Consider the following 21,876-nt stretch of genomic DNA (forward strand, 5'->3'; position numbering starts at 1 on the left):
ATTCTGAGACACGAGGCCGCTCTGCTTTCACATTCTAGCAGCTGTAGTAAGAAGAGAAACAGGTGCAGAGAGAGCACGAGGAGATGCAAATGTTGCTGAAGGGTAAATGGGGTGAGTATTCAATCCAGGAATACTCCACCTAAGACAGTCACAAAACAACAACAACTCACATTTATATAGTGTCTGTAGCACAGGGAAATGTCACAAAATGCTTCATGGAAGTACAACCAGAGAGAAACGGTCACCGAACCAAAGGAAGTGAGACTAGGAGGGGCGGCTGAGAGAGGTGACAGAGGTTTTGAGGAGGATTTGACAGAGCAGGGTGAGGCAGAGGTTTAGGGAGGTTCTTTGTCATCAGTAACTGACGAGAATCTGAGAACTGGCGAGATAATGATAAAAATCTGAGAGCTTTGTCACACTGCTTATTTTTTTCCAACTGTTTTTGGTGTTGGTGCCAAATGGGTGTCGAGCATCAGTAGTTGAATAGGATGTGGGTTTGTATTTGTAATGTTCATTGTGGTATCCCAGCCGCACTCCGAAGTGGTGGCACTCGCTACTTCTCTCTCTCGAGCAGGATAACTAACTGTACAAGTTGATGCGGGCTGCTGCTTTCAAATTGGGTCAGAAGTCCAACTTAGAGCAATTACAATTTTTAAAAACAAAGCAGGAAGTTTGGTCTAAAAAACAGGAGATCGCAGTTTGCTGGGTGCCTGGAATGATGTTAAAAAAATCAAACTCAAGAAACATTGTGTCGAACACTATCAACATTTCACAGCGTCAGAGGTTTAAAAATACAGAGACTGGTGACACGGTGCGAGTGAGCCTTTGTGTCAGCAACTTGTTCATTGCCGAAACCCAGGGAGAGCGAAGGAAAAGATTTAAAAAGTGGTTTTATTCATTCATAGAATGTGGGTATTTATTGCCCATCCCTAATTTCCCTTTGAGAAGATGATGATAAGATGCCACCTTGAACCAACCGTAGGAATTCAGAGCAGGAGTAGGCCACTCGGCCCTTTGAACCTGTTCCAGCATTCGATCTGATTGTAACCACAATCCCGCACTCCCACCTATCCCAATAACCTTTCACCCCCTTGCTTATCAGGAATCTATCTCACTCTGCCTTAAAAATATTCAAAGCCTCTCTTCCCCAAAAGGCAGTGGAAGCAGAATCTTAAAGATTCCCAACCCTCTGAGAAAAAACATTTCTCCTCCTCTCTGTTTAAAGGTGAGACGCTTTATTTTTAAACAGTGACCCCTAGTTCTAGATTCTCCCAGAAGAGGAAACATCCTCTCCACATCCACCCTGTCAATACCCTTCAGGGTCTATGTTTCACGGTAGCACAGTGGTTAGCACTGCTGCCTCACAGCAAGAAATTTAACAACACCAGGTTAAAGTCCAACAGGTTTATTTGGTAGCAAAAGCCACACAAGCTTTCGAAGCTCTAAGCCCCTTCTTCAGGTGAGTGGGAATTCTGTTCACAAACAGAGTTTATAAAGACACAGACTCAATTTACATGAATAATGGTTGGAATGCGAATACTTACAACTAATCAAGTCTTTAAGAAACAAAACAATGGGAGTGGAGAGAGCATCAAGACAGGCTAAAAAGATGTGTATTGTCTCCAGACAAGACAGCCAGTGAAACTCTGCAGGTCCACGCAACTGTGGGCGTTACAAATAGTGTGACATGAACCCAATATCCCGGTTGAGGCCGTCCTTGTGTGTGCGGAACTTGGCTATCAGTTTCTGCTCAGCGACTCTGCGCTGTCGTGTGTCGCGAAGGCCGCCTTGGAGAACGCTTACCCGAATATCAGAGGCCGAATGCCCGTGACCGCTGAAGTGCTCCCCAACAGGAAGGGTTCATGTCACACTATTTGTAACGCCCACAGTTGCGTGGACCTGCAGAGTTTCACTGGCTGTCTTGTCTGGAGACAATACACATCTTTTTAGCCTGTCTTGATGCTCTCTCCACTCCCATTGTTTTGTTTCTTAAAGACTTGATTAGTTGTAAGTATTCGCATTCCAACCAGTATTCATGTAAATTGAGTCTGTGTCTTTATAAACTCTGTTTGTGAACAGAATTCCCACTCACCTGAAGAAGGGGCTTAGAGCTTCGAAAGCTTGTGTGGCTTTTGCTACCAAATAAACCTGTTGGACTTTAACCTGGTGTTGTTAAACTTCTTACTGTGTTTACCCCAGTCCAACGCCGGCATCTCCACATCATGACTACCATCGACGCCTCACAGCGCCAGGGACCCGGCTTCGATTCCCGGCTTGGGTCACTCTGTGTGGAGTTTGCACATTCTCCCCGTGTCTGCGTGGGTTTCCTCCGGGTGCTCCGGTTTCCTCCCATAGTCCGAAAGACGTGCTGGTTAGGGTGCATTGGCCACGCTAAATTCTCCCTCAGTGTACCCGAACAGGCACCGGAGTGTGGCGACCAGGGGATTATCAAAGTAACTTCATTGCAGTGTTAATGTAAGCCTACTTGTGACTAATAAATAAACTTTACTTTGCTATCAAGTCGCCTCTTACACTTCAGCGGATACAATCTCAATGTGTCCAACCTTTCCTCATAAAACAACCCGCCCATTCCTGGTATTATTCTGGTAAACCTTCTCTAAACTGCTTCCAAACGCATTTACAACTTTCCCTAAGTAAAGAATCTGTAGAGAAGCACTGCGGTTTCACATTTTTACACTTGCTGGAAGATCCGTCAAGTCAAGAAAACTTTGGAGCTAGTGTAAAGTAGTCGTTCTAAATAATATTGGTAACTGTTTCCCGTAATGAACACCTCTGTCAGAGAGGACAGGAGCAATGAAAACCACAACATTCCCCGTGACTGATTCCAGTTCAAACTGCGAGGATCTCCCCTCCCCCTTATCCCTCCTCAACTTCTTCATTTTTTGTGATATTCTGTACGTCGAGTTACCTCACTGAAAAATAAATGTAGGTTCCTTTTTCTGTGCGTGTTGATCTGATTTTCTTATTTGCTGGATGGTAATAAGTCTTTGTCAGACTTTCAATCTGCAAAACTATCAATATTTATGAGTTTGCTTTACTTGAAGATTTATTGAAGTTCTTTAATGCGACAGAGCGTATGAATTATTTAATGTCTGCAGCAAGTTGACTGCATTGGTGACTTACCCAAGTCATTTCTTCCTGCACCCGATATTCCACACTAAAATATTGTGGGCTCCTGGAGTCGCACCGCTTAAAGAAAAGCTGAATTATTTTATGCACCGAATTTGAGTTTAATTAAAGATGCAGTGTGTACTTGCATTAACTGTACCCTGCACACAGACAGTCTGACAGGAAGAGAATGGATTGGGCCGTTTTGTTTGGAGTGTGCGCAGTCAGTGAGTGTACCTCAGACTGGTCAGGGCTGCTGTGATTACTGAATTACTTTACAAAGCTGCCAGTTTTCCTGTGCTGCTCGCTGATTCCTGTTGACTTCTGTTTAAAATCTTCATTTCATCCGGACCGTGACTGTGAATTCCGCTGTAAGGAAGACACATTCCTGACACTTTGGACCAGAAGGGTTAACACCAAGCTTGTTTCTCTTGGAGCACCCGTTGTTTTATTCATGAGATGCTCCGGAAAGCTCCTCTGTAGTGTTCCACTCGCTTTGCTGGAACATAGGATCAGACGTCCAGGGGCACTTAGACTTGGAAGAAAGGGAGCTTGGGGCTTGCAGTTTCTATCGAGATACTAGCAGCTGTCTGAAAGCATTCAGAAGTGGCTTTTAAAAAGGTTAAAGGGTTAATGGCTGTCATCAGACATCAGAGAGGAATTTGCGAGTTCAGAAGGAGATGTTAAGTGAGCTTGTTGCATTGAGCTAAAACAGACAATATAGTGAAATCTCCCAGAGCAGCATGCTCCGTGTGAGACGCTGCAGATTGTCACAGCTAACGGATCACAGCTCTCTGTACATTGCTCATGTTGAGTGGATAGAGGGAGACTTTCTTCTGCTGCTGGTGGGGGCGGGATCCAGAATAAGAGGGCGGAACCTTCAAATTGAAACCAGGTCATTGTGGTGATGTCAGGAAGCCTCACAAAATCAGAGTGGAAATCTGGATTCTGTTCAGGTTGTGGCTCAATTGGGAATGTCAAAACCGACATTTAGAAACTTGCTGGGAAAGATATTGAGGATTAGGGATCCAAGGAGGGTCGATGGAGTTGAGATTACAGATCAGCCATAACCTAACTGAATAGTTATGATGTGGAGGTGCCAGAGTTGGACTGGAGTGGACAAGGTGAGAGGTCACACAACACCAGGTTATAGTCCAACAGGTTTATTTGTAATTACAAGCTTTCGGAGTTCTACCTCTTCATCAGGTGAAGGTAACGCTAGTGATTTCAAATAAACCTGTTGGACTATAACCTGGTGTCGCGTGACCTCTCATCTAGCTGAACATTGTCATGGGCTTTTCCAGTTCCCATGTTCCTATATATTCACATGGGGTCGGTGTAGCTCAGTTAGCTGGGCGGTTGATTAGTGATGCAGAGCGACACCAACAGCGTGGGTTCAATTCCCGTACCGGCTGAGGTTATTCATGAAGGCCCCACCTTCTCAACCTTGCCCCTTGTCTGAGCTGTGGTGACCCTCAGGTTAAATCACCACCAGTCAGCACTCTCTCTCAAAGGGAGACCAGCCTATGGTCCTCTGGGAATATGGTGATTTGACCGTTGTATATTCAGGATGGCCATCTTGTATTTTATACCATAATTGTATTTAGTCTTGGTTTTGGAGGGTTGATTTGAGGTTGCTGTACATCTTTTATTTGTTGTGGGATGTGGCTGTCACTAGCTAGGCCAGCATCCATTGCCCTTGAGAAGGTGGTGGTGAGCTGCCTTCTTGAATCGCTGCAGTCCCTGAAGTGTAGGTACATCCACAGTGCTGTTAGGGAGATTTTGACCCAGCAACAAGGAAGGAACGACGATATATTTCCAAGTCAGGATGGTGAGTGACTTGGAGGTAAACTTGCGGGTGGTGGTGTTCCCATGTGTCTGCTGCCTTTGTCTTTCTAGATGGAAGTGGTCATGGGTTTGGAAGGGCAAAATTATATCTTTGAATCAGTGTAAAGGTTCAGAAGCAGAAGTAAGCAAACCTGACTTTATTTCAAAGCTGGCCCTCTCAATACCAATAAAAAGAGTTTCATTTGTTACTATAATGTCTTTCCTCATAACATCCCAAGGTGCTTTGCAAATCGTGAGGTACTTTTGAAGTGTTGATGTAGGGAATGCAGCAAGCCAATTTCTGCACAGCAAGATCCCACAAACAACAATAAGATCATGACCAGGTCACCTGTTTCTTAAGCTTGTGTGTGTGAACTGTCCAGCCGCACTGCTCTCGGTTTCTGCAGAGGAATTTAACTCTCCCCACAGAGAGGTCAGTTGTCTCCAGGACAGGTCAGGGGTCAGTCATGATGATTGGTATCTCCCCCGCGAGCAGGAACAATTGTCTGTAATTGGGGTTAAATCGTGCCGGCTGCTACACCAGTGCAATCATCGTGTTCCATTCCACTCTCTCCTAATCAAAAAGCCAACCCACAGCATTTGGAGCGTTGCCAAATCTCTAAACTGACACTGCTGAGAGCTGCCAATGTTCCTGCATTAGAAAGACAGACTTACATTTCTATAGCGCCTTTCACAACCTCAGAATGTCTGTGTTTACAGCTGCTTGAGTACTTTTCACAGGAAATGTGACCGTCAGTTTTCGCACAGCAAGATCCCACATAGCAATGCGAGAATGAGCAGGTGATTCGTTTTAGTAAAGGCAAAATAATGCAGATGCTGGATTCTGCAACAAAAACAGAAAGTGCTGGAAAGTATCAGCAAGACATAGAATCCCTACAGTGCAGGGGGGAGGCCATTCAGGCCATCGAGCCTGCACCGACAACAACCCCACCCAGGCCCTATCCCTGTAACCCCACAAATATACCCAGCTAATCCACCTGACACTAAGGGGCAAATTAGCATGTCCATCCAACCTAACCCGCACACCTTTGGACTGTGGGAGGAAACCGGAGCACCCGGAGGAAACCCACGCAGACACGGGGAGAACGTGCAAACTCCACACAGACAGTGACCCGAGCCGGGAATCGAACCCGGGTCCCTGGAGCTGTGAGGCAGCAGTGCTCACCACTGACAATGTTTTGAGTTTGGATGACTCTTGGCCAGCTCTGACGAAGGGTCATCCTGATTCGGAACGTCGGCCCTATTCTCTCTCCACTGATGCTGGCTGAGATTTTCCAGCATTTTCTGTTTTTGATTAATTTTAGTGATATTAGTTGGAGGCTAACAATTCACCCCAGGACACTGGGCAAATCCCTCCTGCAGTGAGATCCTGTGAGATCTTTTATGTTCACCTGAAAGGATGGAAAGGATCTTAACCTATCACCAGAGGCACAGCACTTTGCAGAGGGCAGTTCTCCCTCAATCCTGCACCAAGAGTGTATCGACCTGAATCTGTGTGTTTTAAAGTAAAAGTTTATTTATTAATGTCACAAGTAAGCTTACATTAACACAGCAATGAAGTTACTGTGAAAATCCCCTGGTCGCCACACTCCGGTGCCTGTTCAGGTACACTGAGGGAGAATTTAGCGTGGCCAATGCACCCTAACCAACACATCTTTTGGACTGTGGGAGGAAACCGGAGCACCCGGAGGAAACCCACGCAGACACGGGGAGAACTTGCAGACTCCACACAGACAGTGACCCAAGCCGGGAATCGAACCTGGATCCCTGGCGCTGTGAAGCAGCAGTGCTAACCCACTGTGCCACCGTGCCGCCCCTTTCCTCTCTGGAATGGGATTGAAGATCACAATGATCTGACCTGGAACTGTGAGCATTGCCCATTGAGCCACCACTGGTGGTAACAACACAGGCTTCAGTTGCATTGCCTCCACCTAATGTTTTGAGAGACCAAAGTATTCGATACAAATACAAATGGAATTTCTCTAAATAAGGATTTGATTATTGTGAAAATCATTGGAAGTTATTTAAAAGCAAAATACTGCAGACGCTGGAAATCTGAAATAAAAACAAAATGGGTGGCACGGTAGCACAGTGGTTAGCGCTGCAGCCTCACAGCGCCAGGGACCCAGGTTCGATTCCCGGCTCGGGTCACTGTCTGTGTGGAGTTTGCACGTTCTCCCTGTGTCTGCGTGGGTTTCCTCCAGGTGCTCCGGTTTCCTCCCACAATCCGAAAGACATGCTGGTTAGGTGGATTGGCCATGCTAAATTCTCCCTCAGTGTACCCGGAGTGCCGGGTACTCAGTGTGCCGGAGTGTGGCGACTAGGGGATTTTCACGGTAACTTCATTGCAGTGTTAATGCATGCCTACTTGTGACACGAATAAATAAAGTTTAAAGTTGAAAAAAAAGTGCTGGAAATCTAAAATAAAAATAGAAAATGTTGGAAACATTCGGGATCTGTAGGGAGAGAAACAGTTAACATTTCCGGTTACTGATCTTTCCTCAGAACTGATTGGATTGTGTTTATTTGCTTTTGCTGGAGGGGGGAATCTCTCCAAAACCTTGGGGAAAAGATATTCAAGACAGCAAGGTTCCATCGACCAGGCCAAATGCCTAATCTTATAATGAATTGCATTTATGTAGCACCTTTTACAGAGGCACTTTGCGAGAGGGTCATCAAACAGTCACAGAAGCATCACCAAGGCAATGGCCAACAATCTGGTGAAAGTAGTGGATTTTACCATGTGTGTTACAGGTGGAAAGGTAAATAAGAGGGAATTGCAGAGCTTGGGGTCCAGACAGCTCAAGGCATGGCTACTGACAAGAGGCTGGACTGAGAGGAGTGCGGCGATCTCGTTTCCTGTTGCGTTCTTGATGTATTGTACAGATTGATTGGAATGCATTATGTAATGTATTGGCTGGGATTCTGTGCACTTGCACTGATGAAGGAAGTGCTGCTGTACAAATAATTTGATTAGTTTAAAGGGAACTTTGGTGCCTCAATTAAAAGTTTGGAAATATTTTCTGCGCTCACTTTCCGCAATGGGTGCTGCACACTGGTTCCTGTGGTGTGATGTTTGATTTGATTTATTATAGTCACATGTATCAGCGTACAGTGAAAAGTATTGTTTCTTGCGCGATACAGACAAAGCATGCCGTTCATAGAGAGGGTGCAGAATGTAGTGTTACAGTCATAGCTAGGGTGTAGAGAAAGATCAACTTGATGCGAGGTAGGTCCATTCAAAAGTCTGACGGCAGCAGGGAAGAAGCTGTTCTTGAGTCGGTTGGTACGTGACCTCAGACTTTTGTATCTTTTTCCCGACAGAAGGTGGAAGAGAGAATGTCCGGGGTGCATGGGGTCCTTGATTATGCTGGCTGCTTTGCTGAGGCAGCGGGAAGTGTAGACAGAGTCAGTGGATGGGAGGCTGGTTTGAGTGATTTGTTTTGGTGAAAGGGAGTATTTGGTCTGCTTTATCTCTGAGCCTGTTATTCTAACACATTTCATTTTAAAGACACTGAGAACTTGAGAAGATTTGAATGTTGCAGTGGGTTAATATAATGGCCTCTACAACCGCAGCTGTCATTTCTCAGTCTTGTTTTGTTTGATGTTTTTAATTTGTATTTCTTTTCCCCTTGTAGTTAGATAGATTCAAAGAACCCCCTGCCTACGGACCCATGTGTGACCTATTGTGGTCAGACCCACTGGAAGACTTTGGAAATGAAAAGTCTCAGGAACACTTCACTCACAACACAGTCAGAGGCTGTTCGTACTTCTACAGGTAAGAGGTCGTTTCCGTTCTCTGTTCTTCCAGCTGCTTGTTGTTGAAGGTTATGCTACACACTACCTTTCCCCCTACCCAAAATACTGTGCACAGTCTCGGCACCGTGCTCCAGGAAGGATTTGTTGGCCTTGGAGCACAAGGCAATGTTAATATTGTATTAATTGTATTGTTGTGGTCAAGAATAAACTGGTAGAGGGCTTTGATTAATTAGATGGCTTTAATCACATATTAAAAGCCATCATTGGGCTTTCAATTGGTTTATATTTGTTTTACAAAGGATTATAAAAAGGGGCTGCCCCCAGGCTGCCGCTAACCCCTGTGGCCTTGAGGATCCGTGTCCCACATACGTGCAGGATGTGAGAGGGTGCAGCCCCAGTTTCATCCTGTAAGTGGGAGGGGAGAGGCGCTCCTCAAGTTGCATTTTCAGAAACAAAAAGGTGAACTGGTCAATAAGTGAACACAGGAAAGAGAGAGAATGAATGATGCAGCTTCCCAGCTCACAGCCTTCCTCTGCCGTGAGTGTGGCAGAGACTGTCGTACCAGAGTGAGCTTCCTGAGCCACACCAGGCGACGATTAACACAGAACTGACCAGCATGGCGCAAACCATCAGCTTTCGAAGTGGAACCTTGCCACGAAGATAAGCAAACTTATCTTCCAACATTCTGCCTGTGTCATAACTCACACAAATTTTCATTTAGCCATCACCTGTGTGCTTTTTAACTGACATTGCTCAGAGGTTAAGCAGTGTCTGAATTTTAAAATTTCCATCCTGGTTTTCAGATACCCCAGTGCTTCACTCCTCCCTATCTCGGTGACCTCCTCTCATACCAGAATCCTGCCACGTATCGCTGTGCTCCTGCAATCAGGCCTCTTGTCTATTCTTAATTTTGATTGCCCCAACATTGGCGACCGTGCCTTCAGCTGTCAAAGACTCAAATTCTGGAACTCCCTCCATACTTCGATCGCATTTTCCTCCTTTAACTCACCTCATTGGCCAGGTAGCTGCTTACCTGACCAAATATCCCTTCCTGTGGATCACACTCACATTTGCTTGGATCATGTTCCTTGAGAAGCCCCTGTGATAGTTTATTAAAGGAGCCATATACATTTGGGTTGTTGCTGACATTAGCGCCAGGGGACAGGGTTGTTCCCGATGTGAATCCTGCTACAACCCCTGCAGACTGGGTCTGTTATCCTCTTGCGGAGGAGATGATTGAGTTGACATCTGTGTGTTTGTATTCCGTGTGTTGGATCTAATTTAGAATGTGAGGCTAACGAGGATTGAACATAATCAGTGTCGACAGAATGCTGAAAATGTCGGCACTTGTTTGACAGAGAAAGGTAGTGCCGTTAATGACGAACATACATCCAACCCATACACCTACTTCAGTGACTGTGAGGCATGATACATTGTTTTTAAAAAAATGCAGAAAGTACATCTTTGCCACGAGAATTATAGAATGATTCAGTCTGGACTTTGTCACGAAGCTTCACCAGTAATAAACTCTGCCAAAAATGTGTTGGGACTGATTGGAGAAAGTTGATGAGTACCGTTGTTGGAGCAGAGTGCCTGTGTAATCCAATCTCTGTGTGATTGATGCCACCGAAGGTACATTAGCTTACCGCATCAGTGCACCTTCGCGATTACTAACTGTTACAGTCTCATTTACACCATCTCCAGGGAGCCAATGGTGAAATTATTGTAACGTGGTTATGGTTCATGTACTTGTTTACAGTTAGACTAAGGGACCTTCAGCAAATTAAACTGGAATGTTGCTGACTGCCCGAAACACTTGGGATCAGAATCCTAAGAAATCCCATGATATTACACAGCATACATTCTGAGGAATTCGCCCTGCACTGGGGGTAAGAACTTTGAGGCACAAATCTGCCGCTGTTTGGAAGCTCCGACCTTTTCTGAAAAGCGATCTCTTTGCCAAGTTCAGCCAAGCAGTCAGATTCCCATTCTCACACTTGCTGCCTCCTCAGACTGGCAACAGTATCAAACTCTGCAATCGATGGTCGACAGTCCGAGGATGGGCTCCAATTCACAACTGACAAGAGAGCTAAAGGTATGGAGGAAGTGGAGCAGAACAGCCAAGATCTTATCGAATGAGGGAGCAGGCTTGAAGGATGGAATACTCTCTGAGTCTTGTGTCTGTACAGAATCCTACAGGCCATTCGGCCCATCGAGTCTGTACCGACCACAATCCCACTCAGTCCCTATCCCCACAACCCCATGGTTTTACCTTGCTAATCACCCTGACACTAAGGGGCAATTTTAGCATGGCCAATCCACCTAACCCGCACATCTTTGGACTGTGGGAGGAAACCGGAGCACCCGGAGGAAACCCACGCAGACATGGGGAGAATCATAGAAACCCTACAGTGCAGAAGGAGGCCGTTCGGCCCATCGAGTCTGCACCAACCACAATCCCACCCAGGTCTATCCCCATAACCCCATGCATTTACCCAGCTAGTACCCCAGATACTAAGGGGCAATTTACCATGGTCAATCCACCTAACCCGCACATCTTTCGGACTGTGGGAGAAAACTGATGCACCTGGAGGAAACCCACGCAGACACGGGGAGACTCTAGACAGACAGTGACCCAAGCCGGGAATCGAACCGGGGTCCCTGGCGCTGTGAGGCAGCAATGCTAATCACTGTGTCACCGTGTCCCGTATGTTTGTGTGCTTACAGCAGCCAAGGTAAGTTTCTCAGTGTTTCTGATTGTATCGCGATCATGTTGATACAGTAAGGGTTTAGAATGCTTACTCAGCGATCAAGAGAAACAGTTCCTATTGGTGGAAGGGTCATATTGTATATTTCAGGCGATTGCCACAGGAACCGAAGGGGCTGAATGACCTCCCTCACTGCTGTATCGAGTCTCTGATTCGAGAGGCTTGCTTGTGTTAAAAGGTTTGGATCAGAATTGCTGAATTTCTGATGGCCTGCTGGATCTGTGCTCGGAGAATCACTAAAGATCACCTTGCGGATTGGGTTAGAAATTGGCCCTGGATCATCCTCTGGACACAGTCCAGATTTACGGCAATACCGATGGGTACTGCGAGAGGGATTGGATAACCTGCTCTCTGCAACTACAATTGGGCACCAAGGGAGACTGCAAATAAAACATTATGAAGGAAGACAGATTTGGATTATTGCAGCACCTTTCATAACCTCAACACATCAGGAACTACATTCCAGCCAATCCTGAACTTTGGAAGTGCGGTGACCAGTGTAGGAAAGGCGACAGTTTATTTAGACACAGCAAGATTCCATATACAGCACAGTCAGACTGACCAAATAAACTGTTTCTCATGATATTGGTTGAGGGTAAATTTCACCCAAGAAACCAGTGAGAAATACTCTCCTCTACAAAATAGCTTCATCAGATATTTCACCCGCATGCAGCACTCCCTCAGTACTGACCCTCTGACAGTGCGGCACTCCCTCAGTACTGACCCTCTGACAGTGCGGCACTCCCTCAGTACTGACCCTCTGACAGTGCAGCACTCCCTCAGTACTGACCCTCTGACAGTGCGGCACTCCCTCAGTACTGACCTTCTGACAGTGCGGCACCCCCTCAGTACTGACCCTCTGACAGTGCGGCACTCCTTCAGTACTGACCCTTGGACAGTGCGGCACTCCCTCAGTACTGACCCTCTGACAGTGCGGCACTCCCTCAGTACTGACCTTCTGACAGTGCGGCACCCCCTCAGTACTGACCCTCTGACAGTGCGGCACTCCCTCAGTACTGACCCTCTGACAGTGCAGCACTCCCTCAGTACTGACCCTCTGACAGTGCGGCACTCCCTCAGTACTGACCTTCTGACAGTGCGGCACCCCCTCAGTACTGACCCTCTGACAGTGCGGCACTCCTTCAGTACTGACCCTTGGACAGTGCGGCACTCCCTCAGTACTGCACTGGGCGTGACAGCCTAATTTTGGGTTGCCGGAGTTGTGTTAGAATTTACAACAAACTGATTCAGGAAGGGCATTGCTGCCTGCTGCACATATTGTGTTTGGGATACTCCTGTGTAAATGAGCAAAGGGAGATTGAAGGAGGATTTCCCAATGTGTGACCAGTCACTGTGTTGATATTAATAAGGGGCTTCATTTTCCCTTTTCCCAGCGTGTGATATTTGCACTGTCTCATCTGCTCCCTGCTGCTGAGAGCCTGAATATCCTGAATAAACTGAGTGTTATTTTCTGAAGCAGTCAGAGAGATGATATTGGAAAAGTTAATGTGTCATGCCGCACTTGGGAATAATAAAAGTTTCATTAGTTTAGTAAGTTGTAAGTAATTTTTTTCTTCAGTGATGTGATTACTGGGTGAATATTGAATCATTAATTCTGTCGGGTTCTGCAGCCAATGCAATCTGTTCAGCAAGAAAATAACATTTACATTTGTCAAGAACGAAGCCTTTCCTTCAGCGTGAGGTTACCGGGCTGACCAAGTTCCATTTACAATTTGACGTGTAACTTTATTGAGTTGGTTGATAAATGGACCAGCCGCAGAATCTGTCATTGGTGAGGAACAGGCTGCAGGGGAATTACATTCTCTGCACTTTCCAACTCCAGTCATTTTTAAGCCAACTGCTCCCTAACACCAGCTGGCTTTTCATTTTCATTTTCAGTGTAGCGTACATCCCTCCCTCCATCCCTCCCTCCATCCCTCCCTCCATCCCTCCCTCCATCCCTCCCTCCATCCTCCCTCCCTCCATCCCTCCCTCCCTCCATCCCTCCCTCCATCCCTCCCTCCATCCCTCCCTCCCTCCATCCCTCCCTCCATCCCTCCCTCCATCCCTCCCTCCATCCCTCCCTCCCTCCATCCCTCCCTCCATCCCTCCCTCCATCCCTCCCTCCATCCCTCCCTCCATCCCTCCCTCCATCCCACCCTCCATCCTCCCTCCCTCCCTCCCTCCATCCATCCCTCCCTCCATCCCTCCCTCCATCCCTCCCTCCATCCCTCCCTCCCTCCATCCCTCCCTCCATCCCTCCCTCCATCCCTCCCTCCATCCCTCCCTCCATCCCTCCCTCCATCCCTCCCTCCATCCCTCCCTCCATCCCTCCCTCCCTCCATCCCTCCCTCCATCCCACCCTCCATCTCACCCCCCATCGCTCCCTCCATCGCTCCCTCCATCGCTCCCTCCATCCCTCCCTCCATCCCTCCCTCCATCCCTCCCTCCATCCCTCCCTCCATCCCTCCCTCCATCCCTCCCTCCATCCCTCCCTCCATCCCTCCCTCCCTCCATCCCTCCCTCCATCCCTCCCTCCATCCCACCCTCCATCGCTCCCTCCATCGCTCCCTCCATCGCTCCCTCCATCGCTCCCTCCATCGCTCCCTCCATCGCTCCCTCCATCGCTCCCTCCATCCCTCCCTCCATCCCTCCCTCCATCCCTCCCTCCATCCCTCCAACCATTCCTCCCTCCATCCCTCCATCACTCCCTCCATCCCTCCCTCCATCCCTCCCTCCATCCCTCCCTCCATCCCTCCTTCCCTACCTCCATCCCCCCTCCCTCCTTCCCTCCCTCCTTCCCTCCCTCCTTCCCTCCCTCCTTCCCTCCCTCCTTCCCTCCCTCCTTCCCTCCCTCCTTCCCTCCCTCCGTCCCTCCCTCCGTCCCTCCCTCCGTCCCTCCCTCCGTCCCTCCCTCCGTCCCTCCCTCCGTCCCTCCCTCCGTCCCTCCCTCCGTCCCTCCCTCCGTCCCTCCCTCCCTCCGTCCCTCCCTCCGGCCCTCCCTCCGGCCCTCCCTCCGGCCCTCCCTCCGGCCCTCCCTCCGGCCCTCCCTCCGGCCCTCCCTCCGGCCCTCCCTCCGGCCCTCCCTCCGGCCCTCCCTCCGGCCCTCCCTCCGGCCCCCCCTCCGGCCCCCCCTCCGGCCCCCCCTCCGGCCCCCCCTCCGGCCCCCCCTCCGGCCCCCCCTCCGGCCCCCCCTCCGGCCCCCCCCTCCGGCCCCCCCCTCCGGCCCCCCCTCCGGCCCCCCCTCCGTCCCCCCCTCCGTCCCCCCCTCCGTCCCCCCCTCCCTCCCTCCCTCCCTCCCTCCGTCCCTCCCTCCGTCCCTCCCTCCGTCCCTCCCTCCGTCCCTCCGTCCCTCCTCACTCCCCCCCTCCCCCCTCCCTCCCCCCTCCCTCCCCCCTCCCTCCCCCCTCCCTCCCTCCCCCTCTCTCCCCCCTCCCTCCCCCTCCCTCCTCCCCTCCGTCCGTCCCCCCCCCCGTCCCCCCCCCCCGTCCCCCCCCCCGTCCCCGTCCCCCCCCCGTCCCCCCCCCCGTCGTCCCCCCCCCCCGTCCCCCCCCCCCGTCCCCCCCCTCCGTCCCCCCCTCCGCCCCCCGTCCGTCCCCCCCCTCCGTCCCCCCCTCCGTCCCCCCCCCTCCTTCCCCCCCTCCGTTCCCCCCCTCCGTCCCCCACTCCGTCCCCCCCCTCCCTCCGTCGCGCCCACCGTCGCGCCCTCCGTCGCGCCCTCCGTCACTCCCTCCGTCACTCCCTCCGTCACTCCATCACTTCATCACTCCCTCACTTCATCACTCCCTCACTTCATCACTCCCTCCATCACTCCCTCCATCACTCCCTCCATCACTCCCTCCATCACTCCCTCCATCACTCCCTCCATCACTCCCTCCATCACTCCCTCCATCACTCCCTCCATCACTCCCTCCATCACTCCCTCCATCACTCCCTCCATCACTCCCTCCATCACTCCCTCCATCACTCCCTCCATCACTCCCTCCATCACTCCCTCCATCACTCCCTCCATCCCTCCCTCCATCCCTCCCTCTCGCCCTCCCTCCCTCTCGCCCTCCCTCCATCTCGCCCTCCCTCCATCTCGCCCTCCCTCCATCTCGCCCTCCCTCCATCTCGCCCTCCCTCCATCTCGCCCTCCCTCCATCTCGCCCTCCCTCCATCTCGCCCTCCCTCCATCTCGCCCTCCCTCCATCTCGCCCTCCCTCCATCTCGCCCTCCCTCCATCTCGCCCTCCCTCCATCTCGCCCTCCCTCCATCTCGCCCTCCCTCCATCTCGCCCTCCCTCCATCTCGCCCTCCCTCCATCTCGCCCTCCCTCCATCTCGCCCTCCCTCCATCTCTGCCACCCTCCGTGCCACCCTCCGTGCCACCCTCCAGCCCTCGCTCCTTCTCCCTCGCTCCTTCTCCCTCGCTCCTTCTCCCTCACTCCTTCTCCCTCACTCCTTCTCCCTCACTCCTTCTCCCTCACTCCTTCTGCCTCACTCCAACCCTGCCTCACTCCAACCCTGCCTCACTCCAACCCTGCCTCACTCCAACCCTGCCTCACTCCAACCCTGCCTCACTCCAACCCTGCCTCACTCCAACCCTGCCTCACTCCAACCCTGCCTCACTCCAACCCTGCCTCACTCCAACCCTGCCTCACTCCAACCCTGCCTCACTCCAACCCTGCCTCACTCCAACCCTGCCTCACTCCAACCCTGCCTCACTCCAACCCTGCCTCACTCCAACCCTGCCTCACTCCAACCCTGCCTCACTCCAACCCTGCCTCACTCCAACCCTGCCTCACTCCAACCCTGCCTCACTCCAACCCTGCCTCACTCCAACCCTGCCTCACTCCAACCCTGCCTCACTCCAACCCTGCCTCACTCCAACCCTGCCTCACTCCAACCCTCCCTCACTCCAACCCTCCCTCACTCCAACCCTCCCTCACTCCAACCCTCACTCTCTGTCTTCCTCTCATTCCCTCTCTATCTTTCCATCTCTCTCCCACCCCCTCTGGGCCCCCATCTCCACCTCTCACTCTCACCCCCACTCTGCCTCTCACCGACCCTACCCCCTCCCTCCAGCACCACCTCCCAAATTCACAATCCGGTTGCTGACACCCTGAACCCGGGCCAGCGTTCCGGAGGGTTTCCTTTTTAAAATTAACACCAAGGCCCATTGTGCAGTGTGGAGTTTATAGACAGAATGTGCACGCAATATTTTAATCTGCAAGGAACGTGACAGCTCCTTAAATGTTGGTGTGTTTGATGAGAGCTTCCCTGACCCACAGGAGGAACCAACACAACTTTCCATCAAATGTGTCGGAATATAAGTTCCATGTTCCCATTCCTGTGGGCGCATTGGGCCCATTCCTGTGGGAGCGTTGGGCCCCTTCCTGTGGGAGCATTGGGCCCCTTCCTGTGGGAGCATTGGGCCCATTATTGACCCGACAGCGGTGAAGATCTTTTTGTAACCTGTGCCATTCCTAAATCCTGGGATTATTAAGCCGACTATCCAACGATTCCAGAACTGAGGTTGGAGTCGCGAGACCTTCTGTCGACACTTTCTGGCTCCAATCAAAATAGTAAGAAGTCTCACAACACCAGGTTAAAGTCCAACAGGTTTACCTGGTGTTGTGCGACTTCTTACTGTGCTTACCCCAGTCCAACGCCGGCATCTCCACATCCAATCAAAATGACATGACCTAAATTCCAGAAGCTTCTATTTCGAATGTTTAAGCTGGACCCTTTTGCTGTATTTTCTCTCTTTACCCAACTGATACCATGAAGATAAAGAGGGAGCGTGCAGCCTTCTGCCTTTGTATGTGTCTGGTGAGTGTACCCAAGCCACCCTGGATTAATGTTAAAAGTCAATGTTGAGTAATCTCCTCTCTGAAAGGTCAGTGATGTTGATGAGGATGAATTCCTGTCCTCTCACCAATCACTCTGATTTCAGAGACCGTTCACCAGCTCATTTGGAAGTTATTTATCACTTCAATAGCTACAATTTGCATTTATATAGCACCTTCAGGTAATCAAACATCCCAGGTGGTTTCACGAGAGCAATTATTAAACAAAATATGACACAGAAACTCAGATGGAAGTGATAGATCAGGAGACCAAAGCTCGAGGATTGAAGGAGAGTCTCCAAAGAGGAAAAACGGGGAGAAATGTGGAGAGGTTTGGAGGGTGGGGGATTTCAGAGTTTGGGGCCCAGGCAGCTGGAGGTGTGGTCACCGATGGCGGAGCAATTAAAATTGGGGAACGTCCAAGTAGCCAGAATTGAATGAGATTTGGAGAGGGTTGTAGGGGCTGGAGGAGGTTACAGAGATAGGGAGGGAGTGTAGGGGCTGGAGGAGGTTACAGAGATGGGGGGGGGCTGTAGGGGCTGGAGGAGATTACAGAGATAGGGAGGATTGTGAGGCTGGAGGAGGTTACAGAGATTGGGAGGGGTGTAGGGGCTGGAGGAAGTTAAAGAGATGGGAGGTTGTCAGGGCTGGAGAAGATTACAGAGATGGGGGATTGTGAGGCTGGAGGAGGTTACAGAGATAGGAAGGGTTGTAGGGGCTGGAGGAGGTTACAGAGATGGGGGGATTGTGAGGCTAGAGGAGATTACAGAGATGGGGATGGGGTTTCGGGCTGGAGGAGGTTACAGAGATAGGGGTGTAGGGGCTGGAGGAGGTTCAGAAATAGGGAGGGGGTTTCAGGGCTGGAGGAGGTTGCAGAGATGGCGGGTTGTGGGGGCTGGAGGAGGTTACAGAGATAGGGAGGGGTGTAGGGGCTGGAGTAGGTTACAGAGATAGGGAGGGGTGTAGGGGCTGGAGTAGGTTACAGAGATAGGGGTTTCAGGCTGGAGGAGGTTACAGAGATAGGGAGGAGATTATAGAGATAGGGAGGGTTGTGGGACTGGAGGAGGGTACACAGATGGGGAGGGGCGAGGCCATGGAGGGATTTGAACAAGGATGAAAATTTTCAACTGTTCCTTGACCAAGAGCCAGTGTCGGTCAGTGAGAAGGGGGGTGATTGGCTAAAAGTTGAGAGTTAGGACACGGGTGTTTTGGATGGTGTGTGGGCATGATGACGGGTGCAACATCATTCCGAGATGATTTGTATGTTACAGGTTACCCTCTCTGATTCCTTTCACAACCCACATTCCTAGCGTTGTATAGTTACTGACAATGGAACATTGAGAGTTCAAAGTACCTCTGATTGGGGTAACAAATGTTTCTGTTATCAGAGACATGGCTGCAGCTGTTCGCATCTGTAACTAACCTTTTAAAAATGCAGAACTCATTGGGAAAAGATGATGACTATCCCAAGCTTTGTAATAAAACATATCAACCCACATGCTGATGGCTGGGAGGCTAATCTTAATAACAGCTATTCAATAATTGAATCTGTGCTGAATATATATTAAAACGGCAAGTTTCTATACTGCCGCTAACTCTGACTTGGCAACGCAATATTCAGGTTGTCATTGTCTAAATGAAAGGAACTAACCGTTGATCAGGGCTTTGGACACTGCGCTGAATTAATTTAAAGCTTTTCTTTAAAGCTTTCTTTTACTCCACACATGAACACAAGAGCATTGAATTTTTTAAAAAAATCTTCATACAAATTGCCTACTGGCAGAGCAGCAGCCCTGGTTCAGTGCGTACAACTTCTTTCACAGTCAAGAGATCAAATCCCACTCCAGAGAGGGACTTGATTAGGAAGAGGCAGAATGGATTTCTAAACAGGAAATCATGTTTAACTGACTTGCTGGCGTTTTCTGAGGAGGTAACGGAGGGATCGATGAGGGTAATGCTGTTGATGAGATGTACATGGACTTACAGAAGACATTCGATACAGTGCCACACAACAGACTTGCGAGAAAAGTTATAGTTCATGGAATAAAAGGGACAGTCATGACATAGATACAAAAGTAGCTGAATGATGGGAAGCAGAGGGTCGATGGATAGTTCTCAGGTGGAGGAAGGTTTGTAGAGGAATTCCCCAGCAGTCTGCATTGGAACCCTTGATTTTCCAGATATATACTAATGATCTTGATGTATGGGGATCATTTCAAACTCTGCAGATGATACAAAACTTGGAATGATTATAAATTGTAAAGCGGACAGTGTAGAGCTAGGCATTTCTCTCTGGTGGAGACATGCAAACGCGCTGTTGGCTGCAAGAACAAATCTGCCAAAGGTGGAGCCTGTTAAAAATTCAGGTTCAGATTTATCACGTCAGGATTTTGCTGTGACCTCCCGACTCCAGCAGACATTGTGGAGGAAGCCAACAACTAACCCTCAAACCCAGAGACAACCTCTAATTCCCCTAGGTCAATGCCAGTTAAACCTGCCCCCATTGACATCAGTGTAAAGACAAAACACCAGAGGTTCCTGTGAACCGTTCTGAGAGTGACGGCCTCCAGACTGTCTGGATTTGTCATGGTGACTGACCCGCTGACTGTTGTTCATGTTGAACCTGTTTTGGGGATGTTCAGATTCGAGGGGAGGCAGTATTATGTATTTGCCCTTTGGATCGCCATAGAACCTTTCTCACGTATTGGACCCAGTTTGCGTCCACGTGCGGTTGACATAATGAGATATAGATCAGGAAAGAGAGAGGAGGAGCAGACGTGAGTCAGCACATCCCACAAATAAAGTTCCATTTGTTTTTACAAAAGTGCTCCGAGCATCATGCCTCCAAATACACGACAGACCCGTGTAGCACCAATTTGTATCAGTAGCTGTGTGCCACTTTCGGATATTCTGAACACACTCCGTCTCCTTTTGGCACCTTTCCCTTGCCCATCCCCCTCCTTCCTTTCATCCAATCACGCGCCCCTGCTTCCTATCCAATAACCTTTGGAAAGAAGTTGGAGCGTTACTCAAAATGGAGACATTTGCAAAGTGGTGGTGAAAGGGCGGGATTCAGAATTAATTGGATAACCCTTTTTGATTTGATTTGATTTATTATTGTCACATGTATTAACATACAATGAAAAGTATTGTTTCTTGCGCTATACAGACAAAACATACCGTTCATAGAGAAGGAAACGAGAGAGTGCAGAATGTAGTGTTACAGTCATAGCTAGGGTGTCGAGAAAGACCAACTTAATGCAAGGTAAGTCCATTCAAAAGTCTGACAGCAGCAGGGAAGAAGCTGTTCTTGAGTCGATTGGTGCGTGACCTCAGACTTTTTCCCGACGGAAGAAGGTGGAAGAGAGAATGTCCAGGGTGCGTGGGCTCCTTAATTATGCTGGCTGCTTTTCTGAGGCAGCGGGAAGTGTAGACAGAGTCAATGGATGGGAGGCTGGTTTGTGTGATGGATTGGGCTACGTTCATGACTGTTTTGTAGTTCCTTGTGGTCTTGGGCAGAGCAGGAGCCATACCAAGCTGTGATACAACCAGAAAGAATGCTTTCTATGGGCATCTGTAAAAGTTGGTGAGAGTTGTAGCTGACTTGCCAATTTCAACCCTTTCAAGGAGCTAGCATGGACACGATGGGCCAATTGGTCAGCTCCTATAGTTAATCATTCTATGACATTGCCATTAGTTAGGGACCCTTGTACATGCTTGGCTCTGGAACCGTTTGTGATCCTTTGTCATTATTTCCTCACCTTCTGCAACCCATGCTGATCACATTCAAACAGCGTTGGTCAGAGAGAAAATCAGAAGATTCCCAACTGTCAGATTTCCTCTTTTATTGCCTGGTTGATGGTGAAGGTTTCAGTGAAGTTGGTCGAACAAGTCAGGAGAAAGTGTTTTGCCTCAGGCAGGCTGCCGAGGTGTTGAGTATTTCCCTGACTCGGAGCTTCCTGCGAGAGAATCATTATCCATAATGATCACCGTGTCTGCGCTGAATGCAGCAAAACCCCAACTCACTGCTGGGTGGAGAGGGCGGAGGGGCAGTGGGGGGGTGGGCAGGAGGGGGGGGGTTATGGGGTATGAGGGGGGAGTGGGCGGGGGGGTGAGGGGGGAAGGCAGGGGTATGAGGGGGGAGTGGGCGGGGGGGTGAGGGGGAGGGTGAGGGGTGAGAGCGGGGGGGTGAGGGGGAGGGTGAGAGCGGGGGGTGAGGGGGGAGGGCAGGGGGATGAAGGGGGTGTGGGGATGAGGGGAGGGGGGGTATTGTGGGGACAGTTCCAATGAACTGTTTCACTCGGAGTGCCTATGGCACAGCTCAAGTTCCCAGTAAATCACCAGGTGCCGTACAGGATGTTGTAATAGATCAGTGGGTGTTGGATAGATGCACCTTGTTGCAATTTCTCGAGCTGTGGCTTGTCTTTAATTCTGGGAATTTCTCCACCACAATAACTCTTTTCCAGTAATCCCTTGCCCAGTGTGCCATTGGACAATCTCTGGGCAGTGCTGGGGGTCGGGGGGGGGGGTTACACTGAACCTG

The 21,876-nt window shown here is 49.9% G+C and overlaps 1 protein-coding gene across 4 annotated transcripts in view; it reads left to right on the forward strand.

Moving 5' to 3' along the window:
- LOC144485072 (protein phosphatase 3 catalytic subunit alpha) overlaps nt 1-21,876 on the forward strand; it is a 169,745-nt gene that overhangs the window by 52,849 nt on the left and 95,020 nt on the right. For all 4 annotated transcript variants that reach the window (XM_078203530.1, XM_078203416.1, XM_078203477.1 and 1 more), the window contains exon 4: nt 8,616-8,755. In XM_078203530.1, coding sequence (XP_078059656.1) covers nt 8,616-8,755 — 140 coding nt within the window. The remainder of the gene's footprint in view (nt 1-8,615; nt 8,756-21,876) is intronic.

Source organism: Mustelus asterias, chromosome 1 (assembly GCF_964213995.1).
Source record: "Mustelus asterias chromosome 1, sMusAst1.hap1.1, whole genome shotgun sequence".
Taxonomy (NCBI): Eukaryota; Metazoa; Chordata; class Chondrichthyes; order Carcharhiniformes; family Triakidae; genus Mustelus; species Mustelus asterias.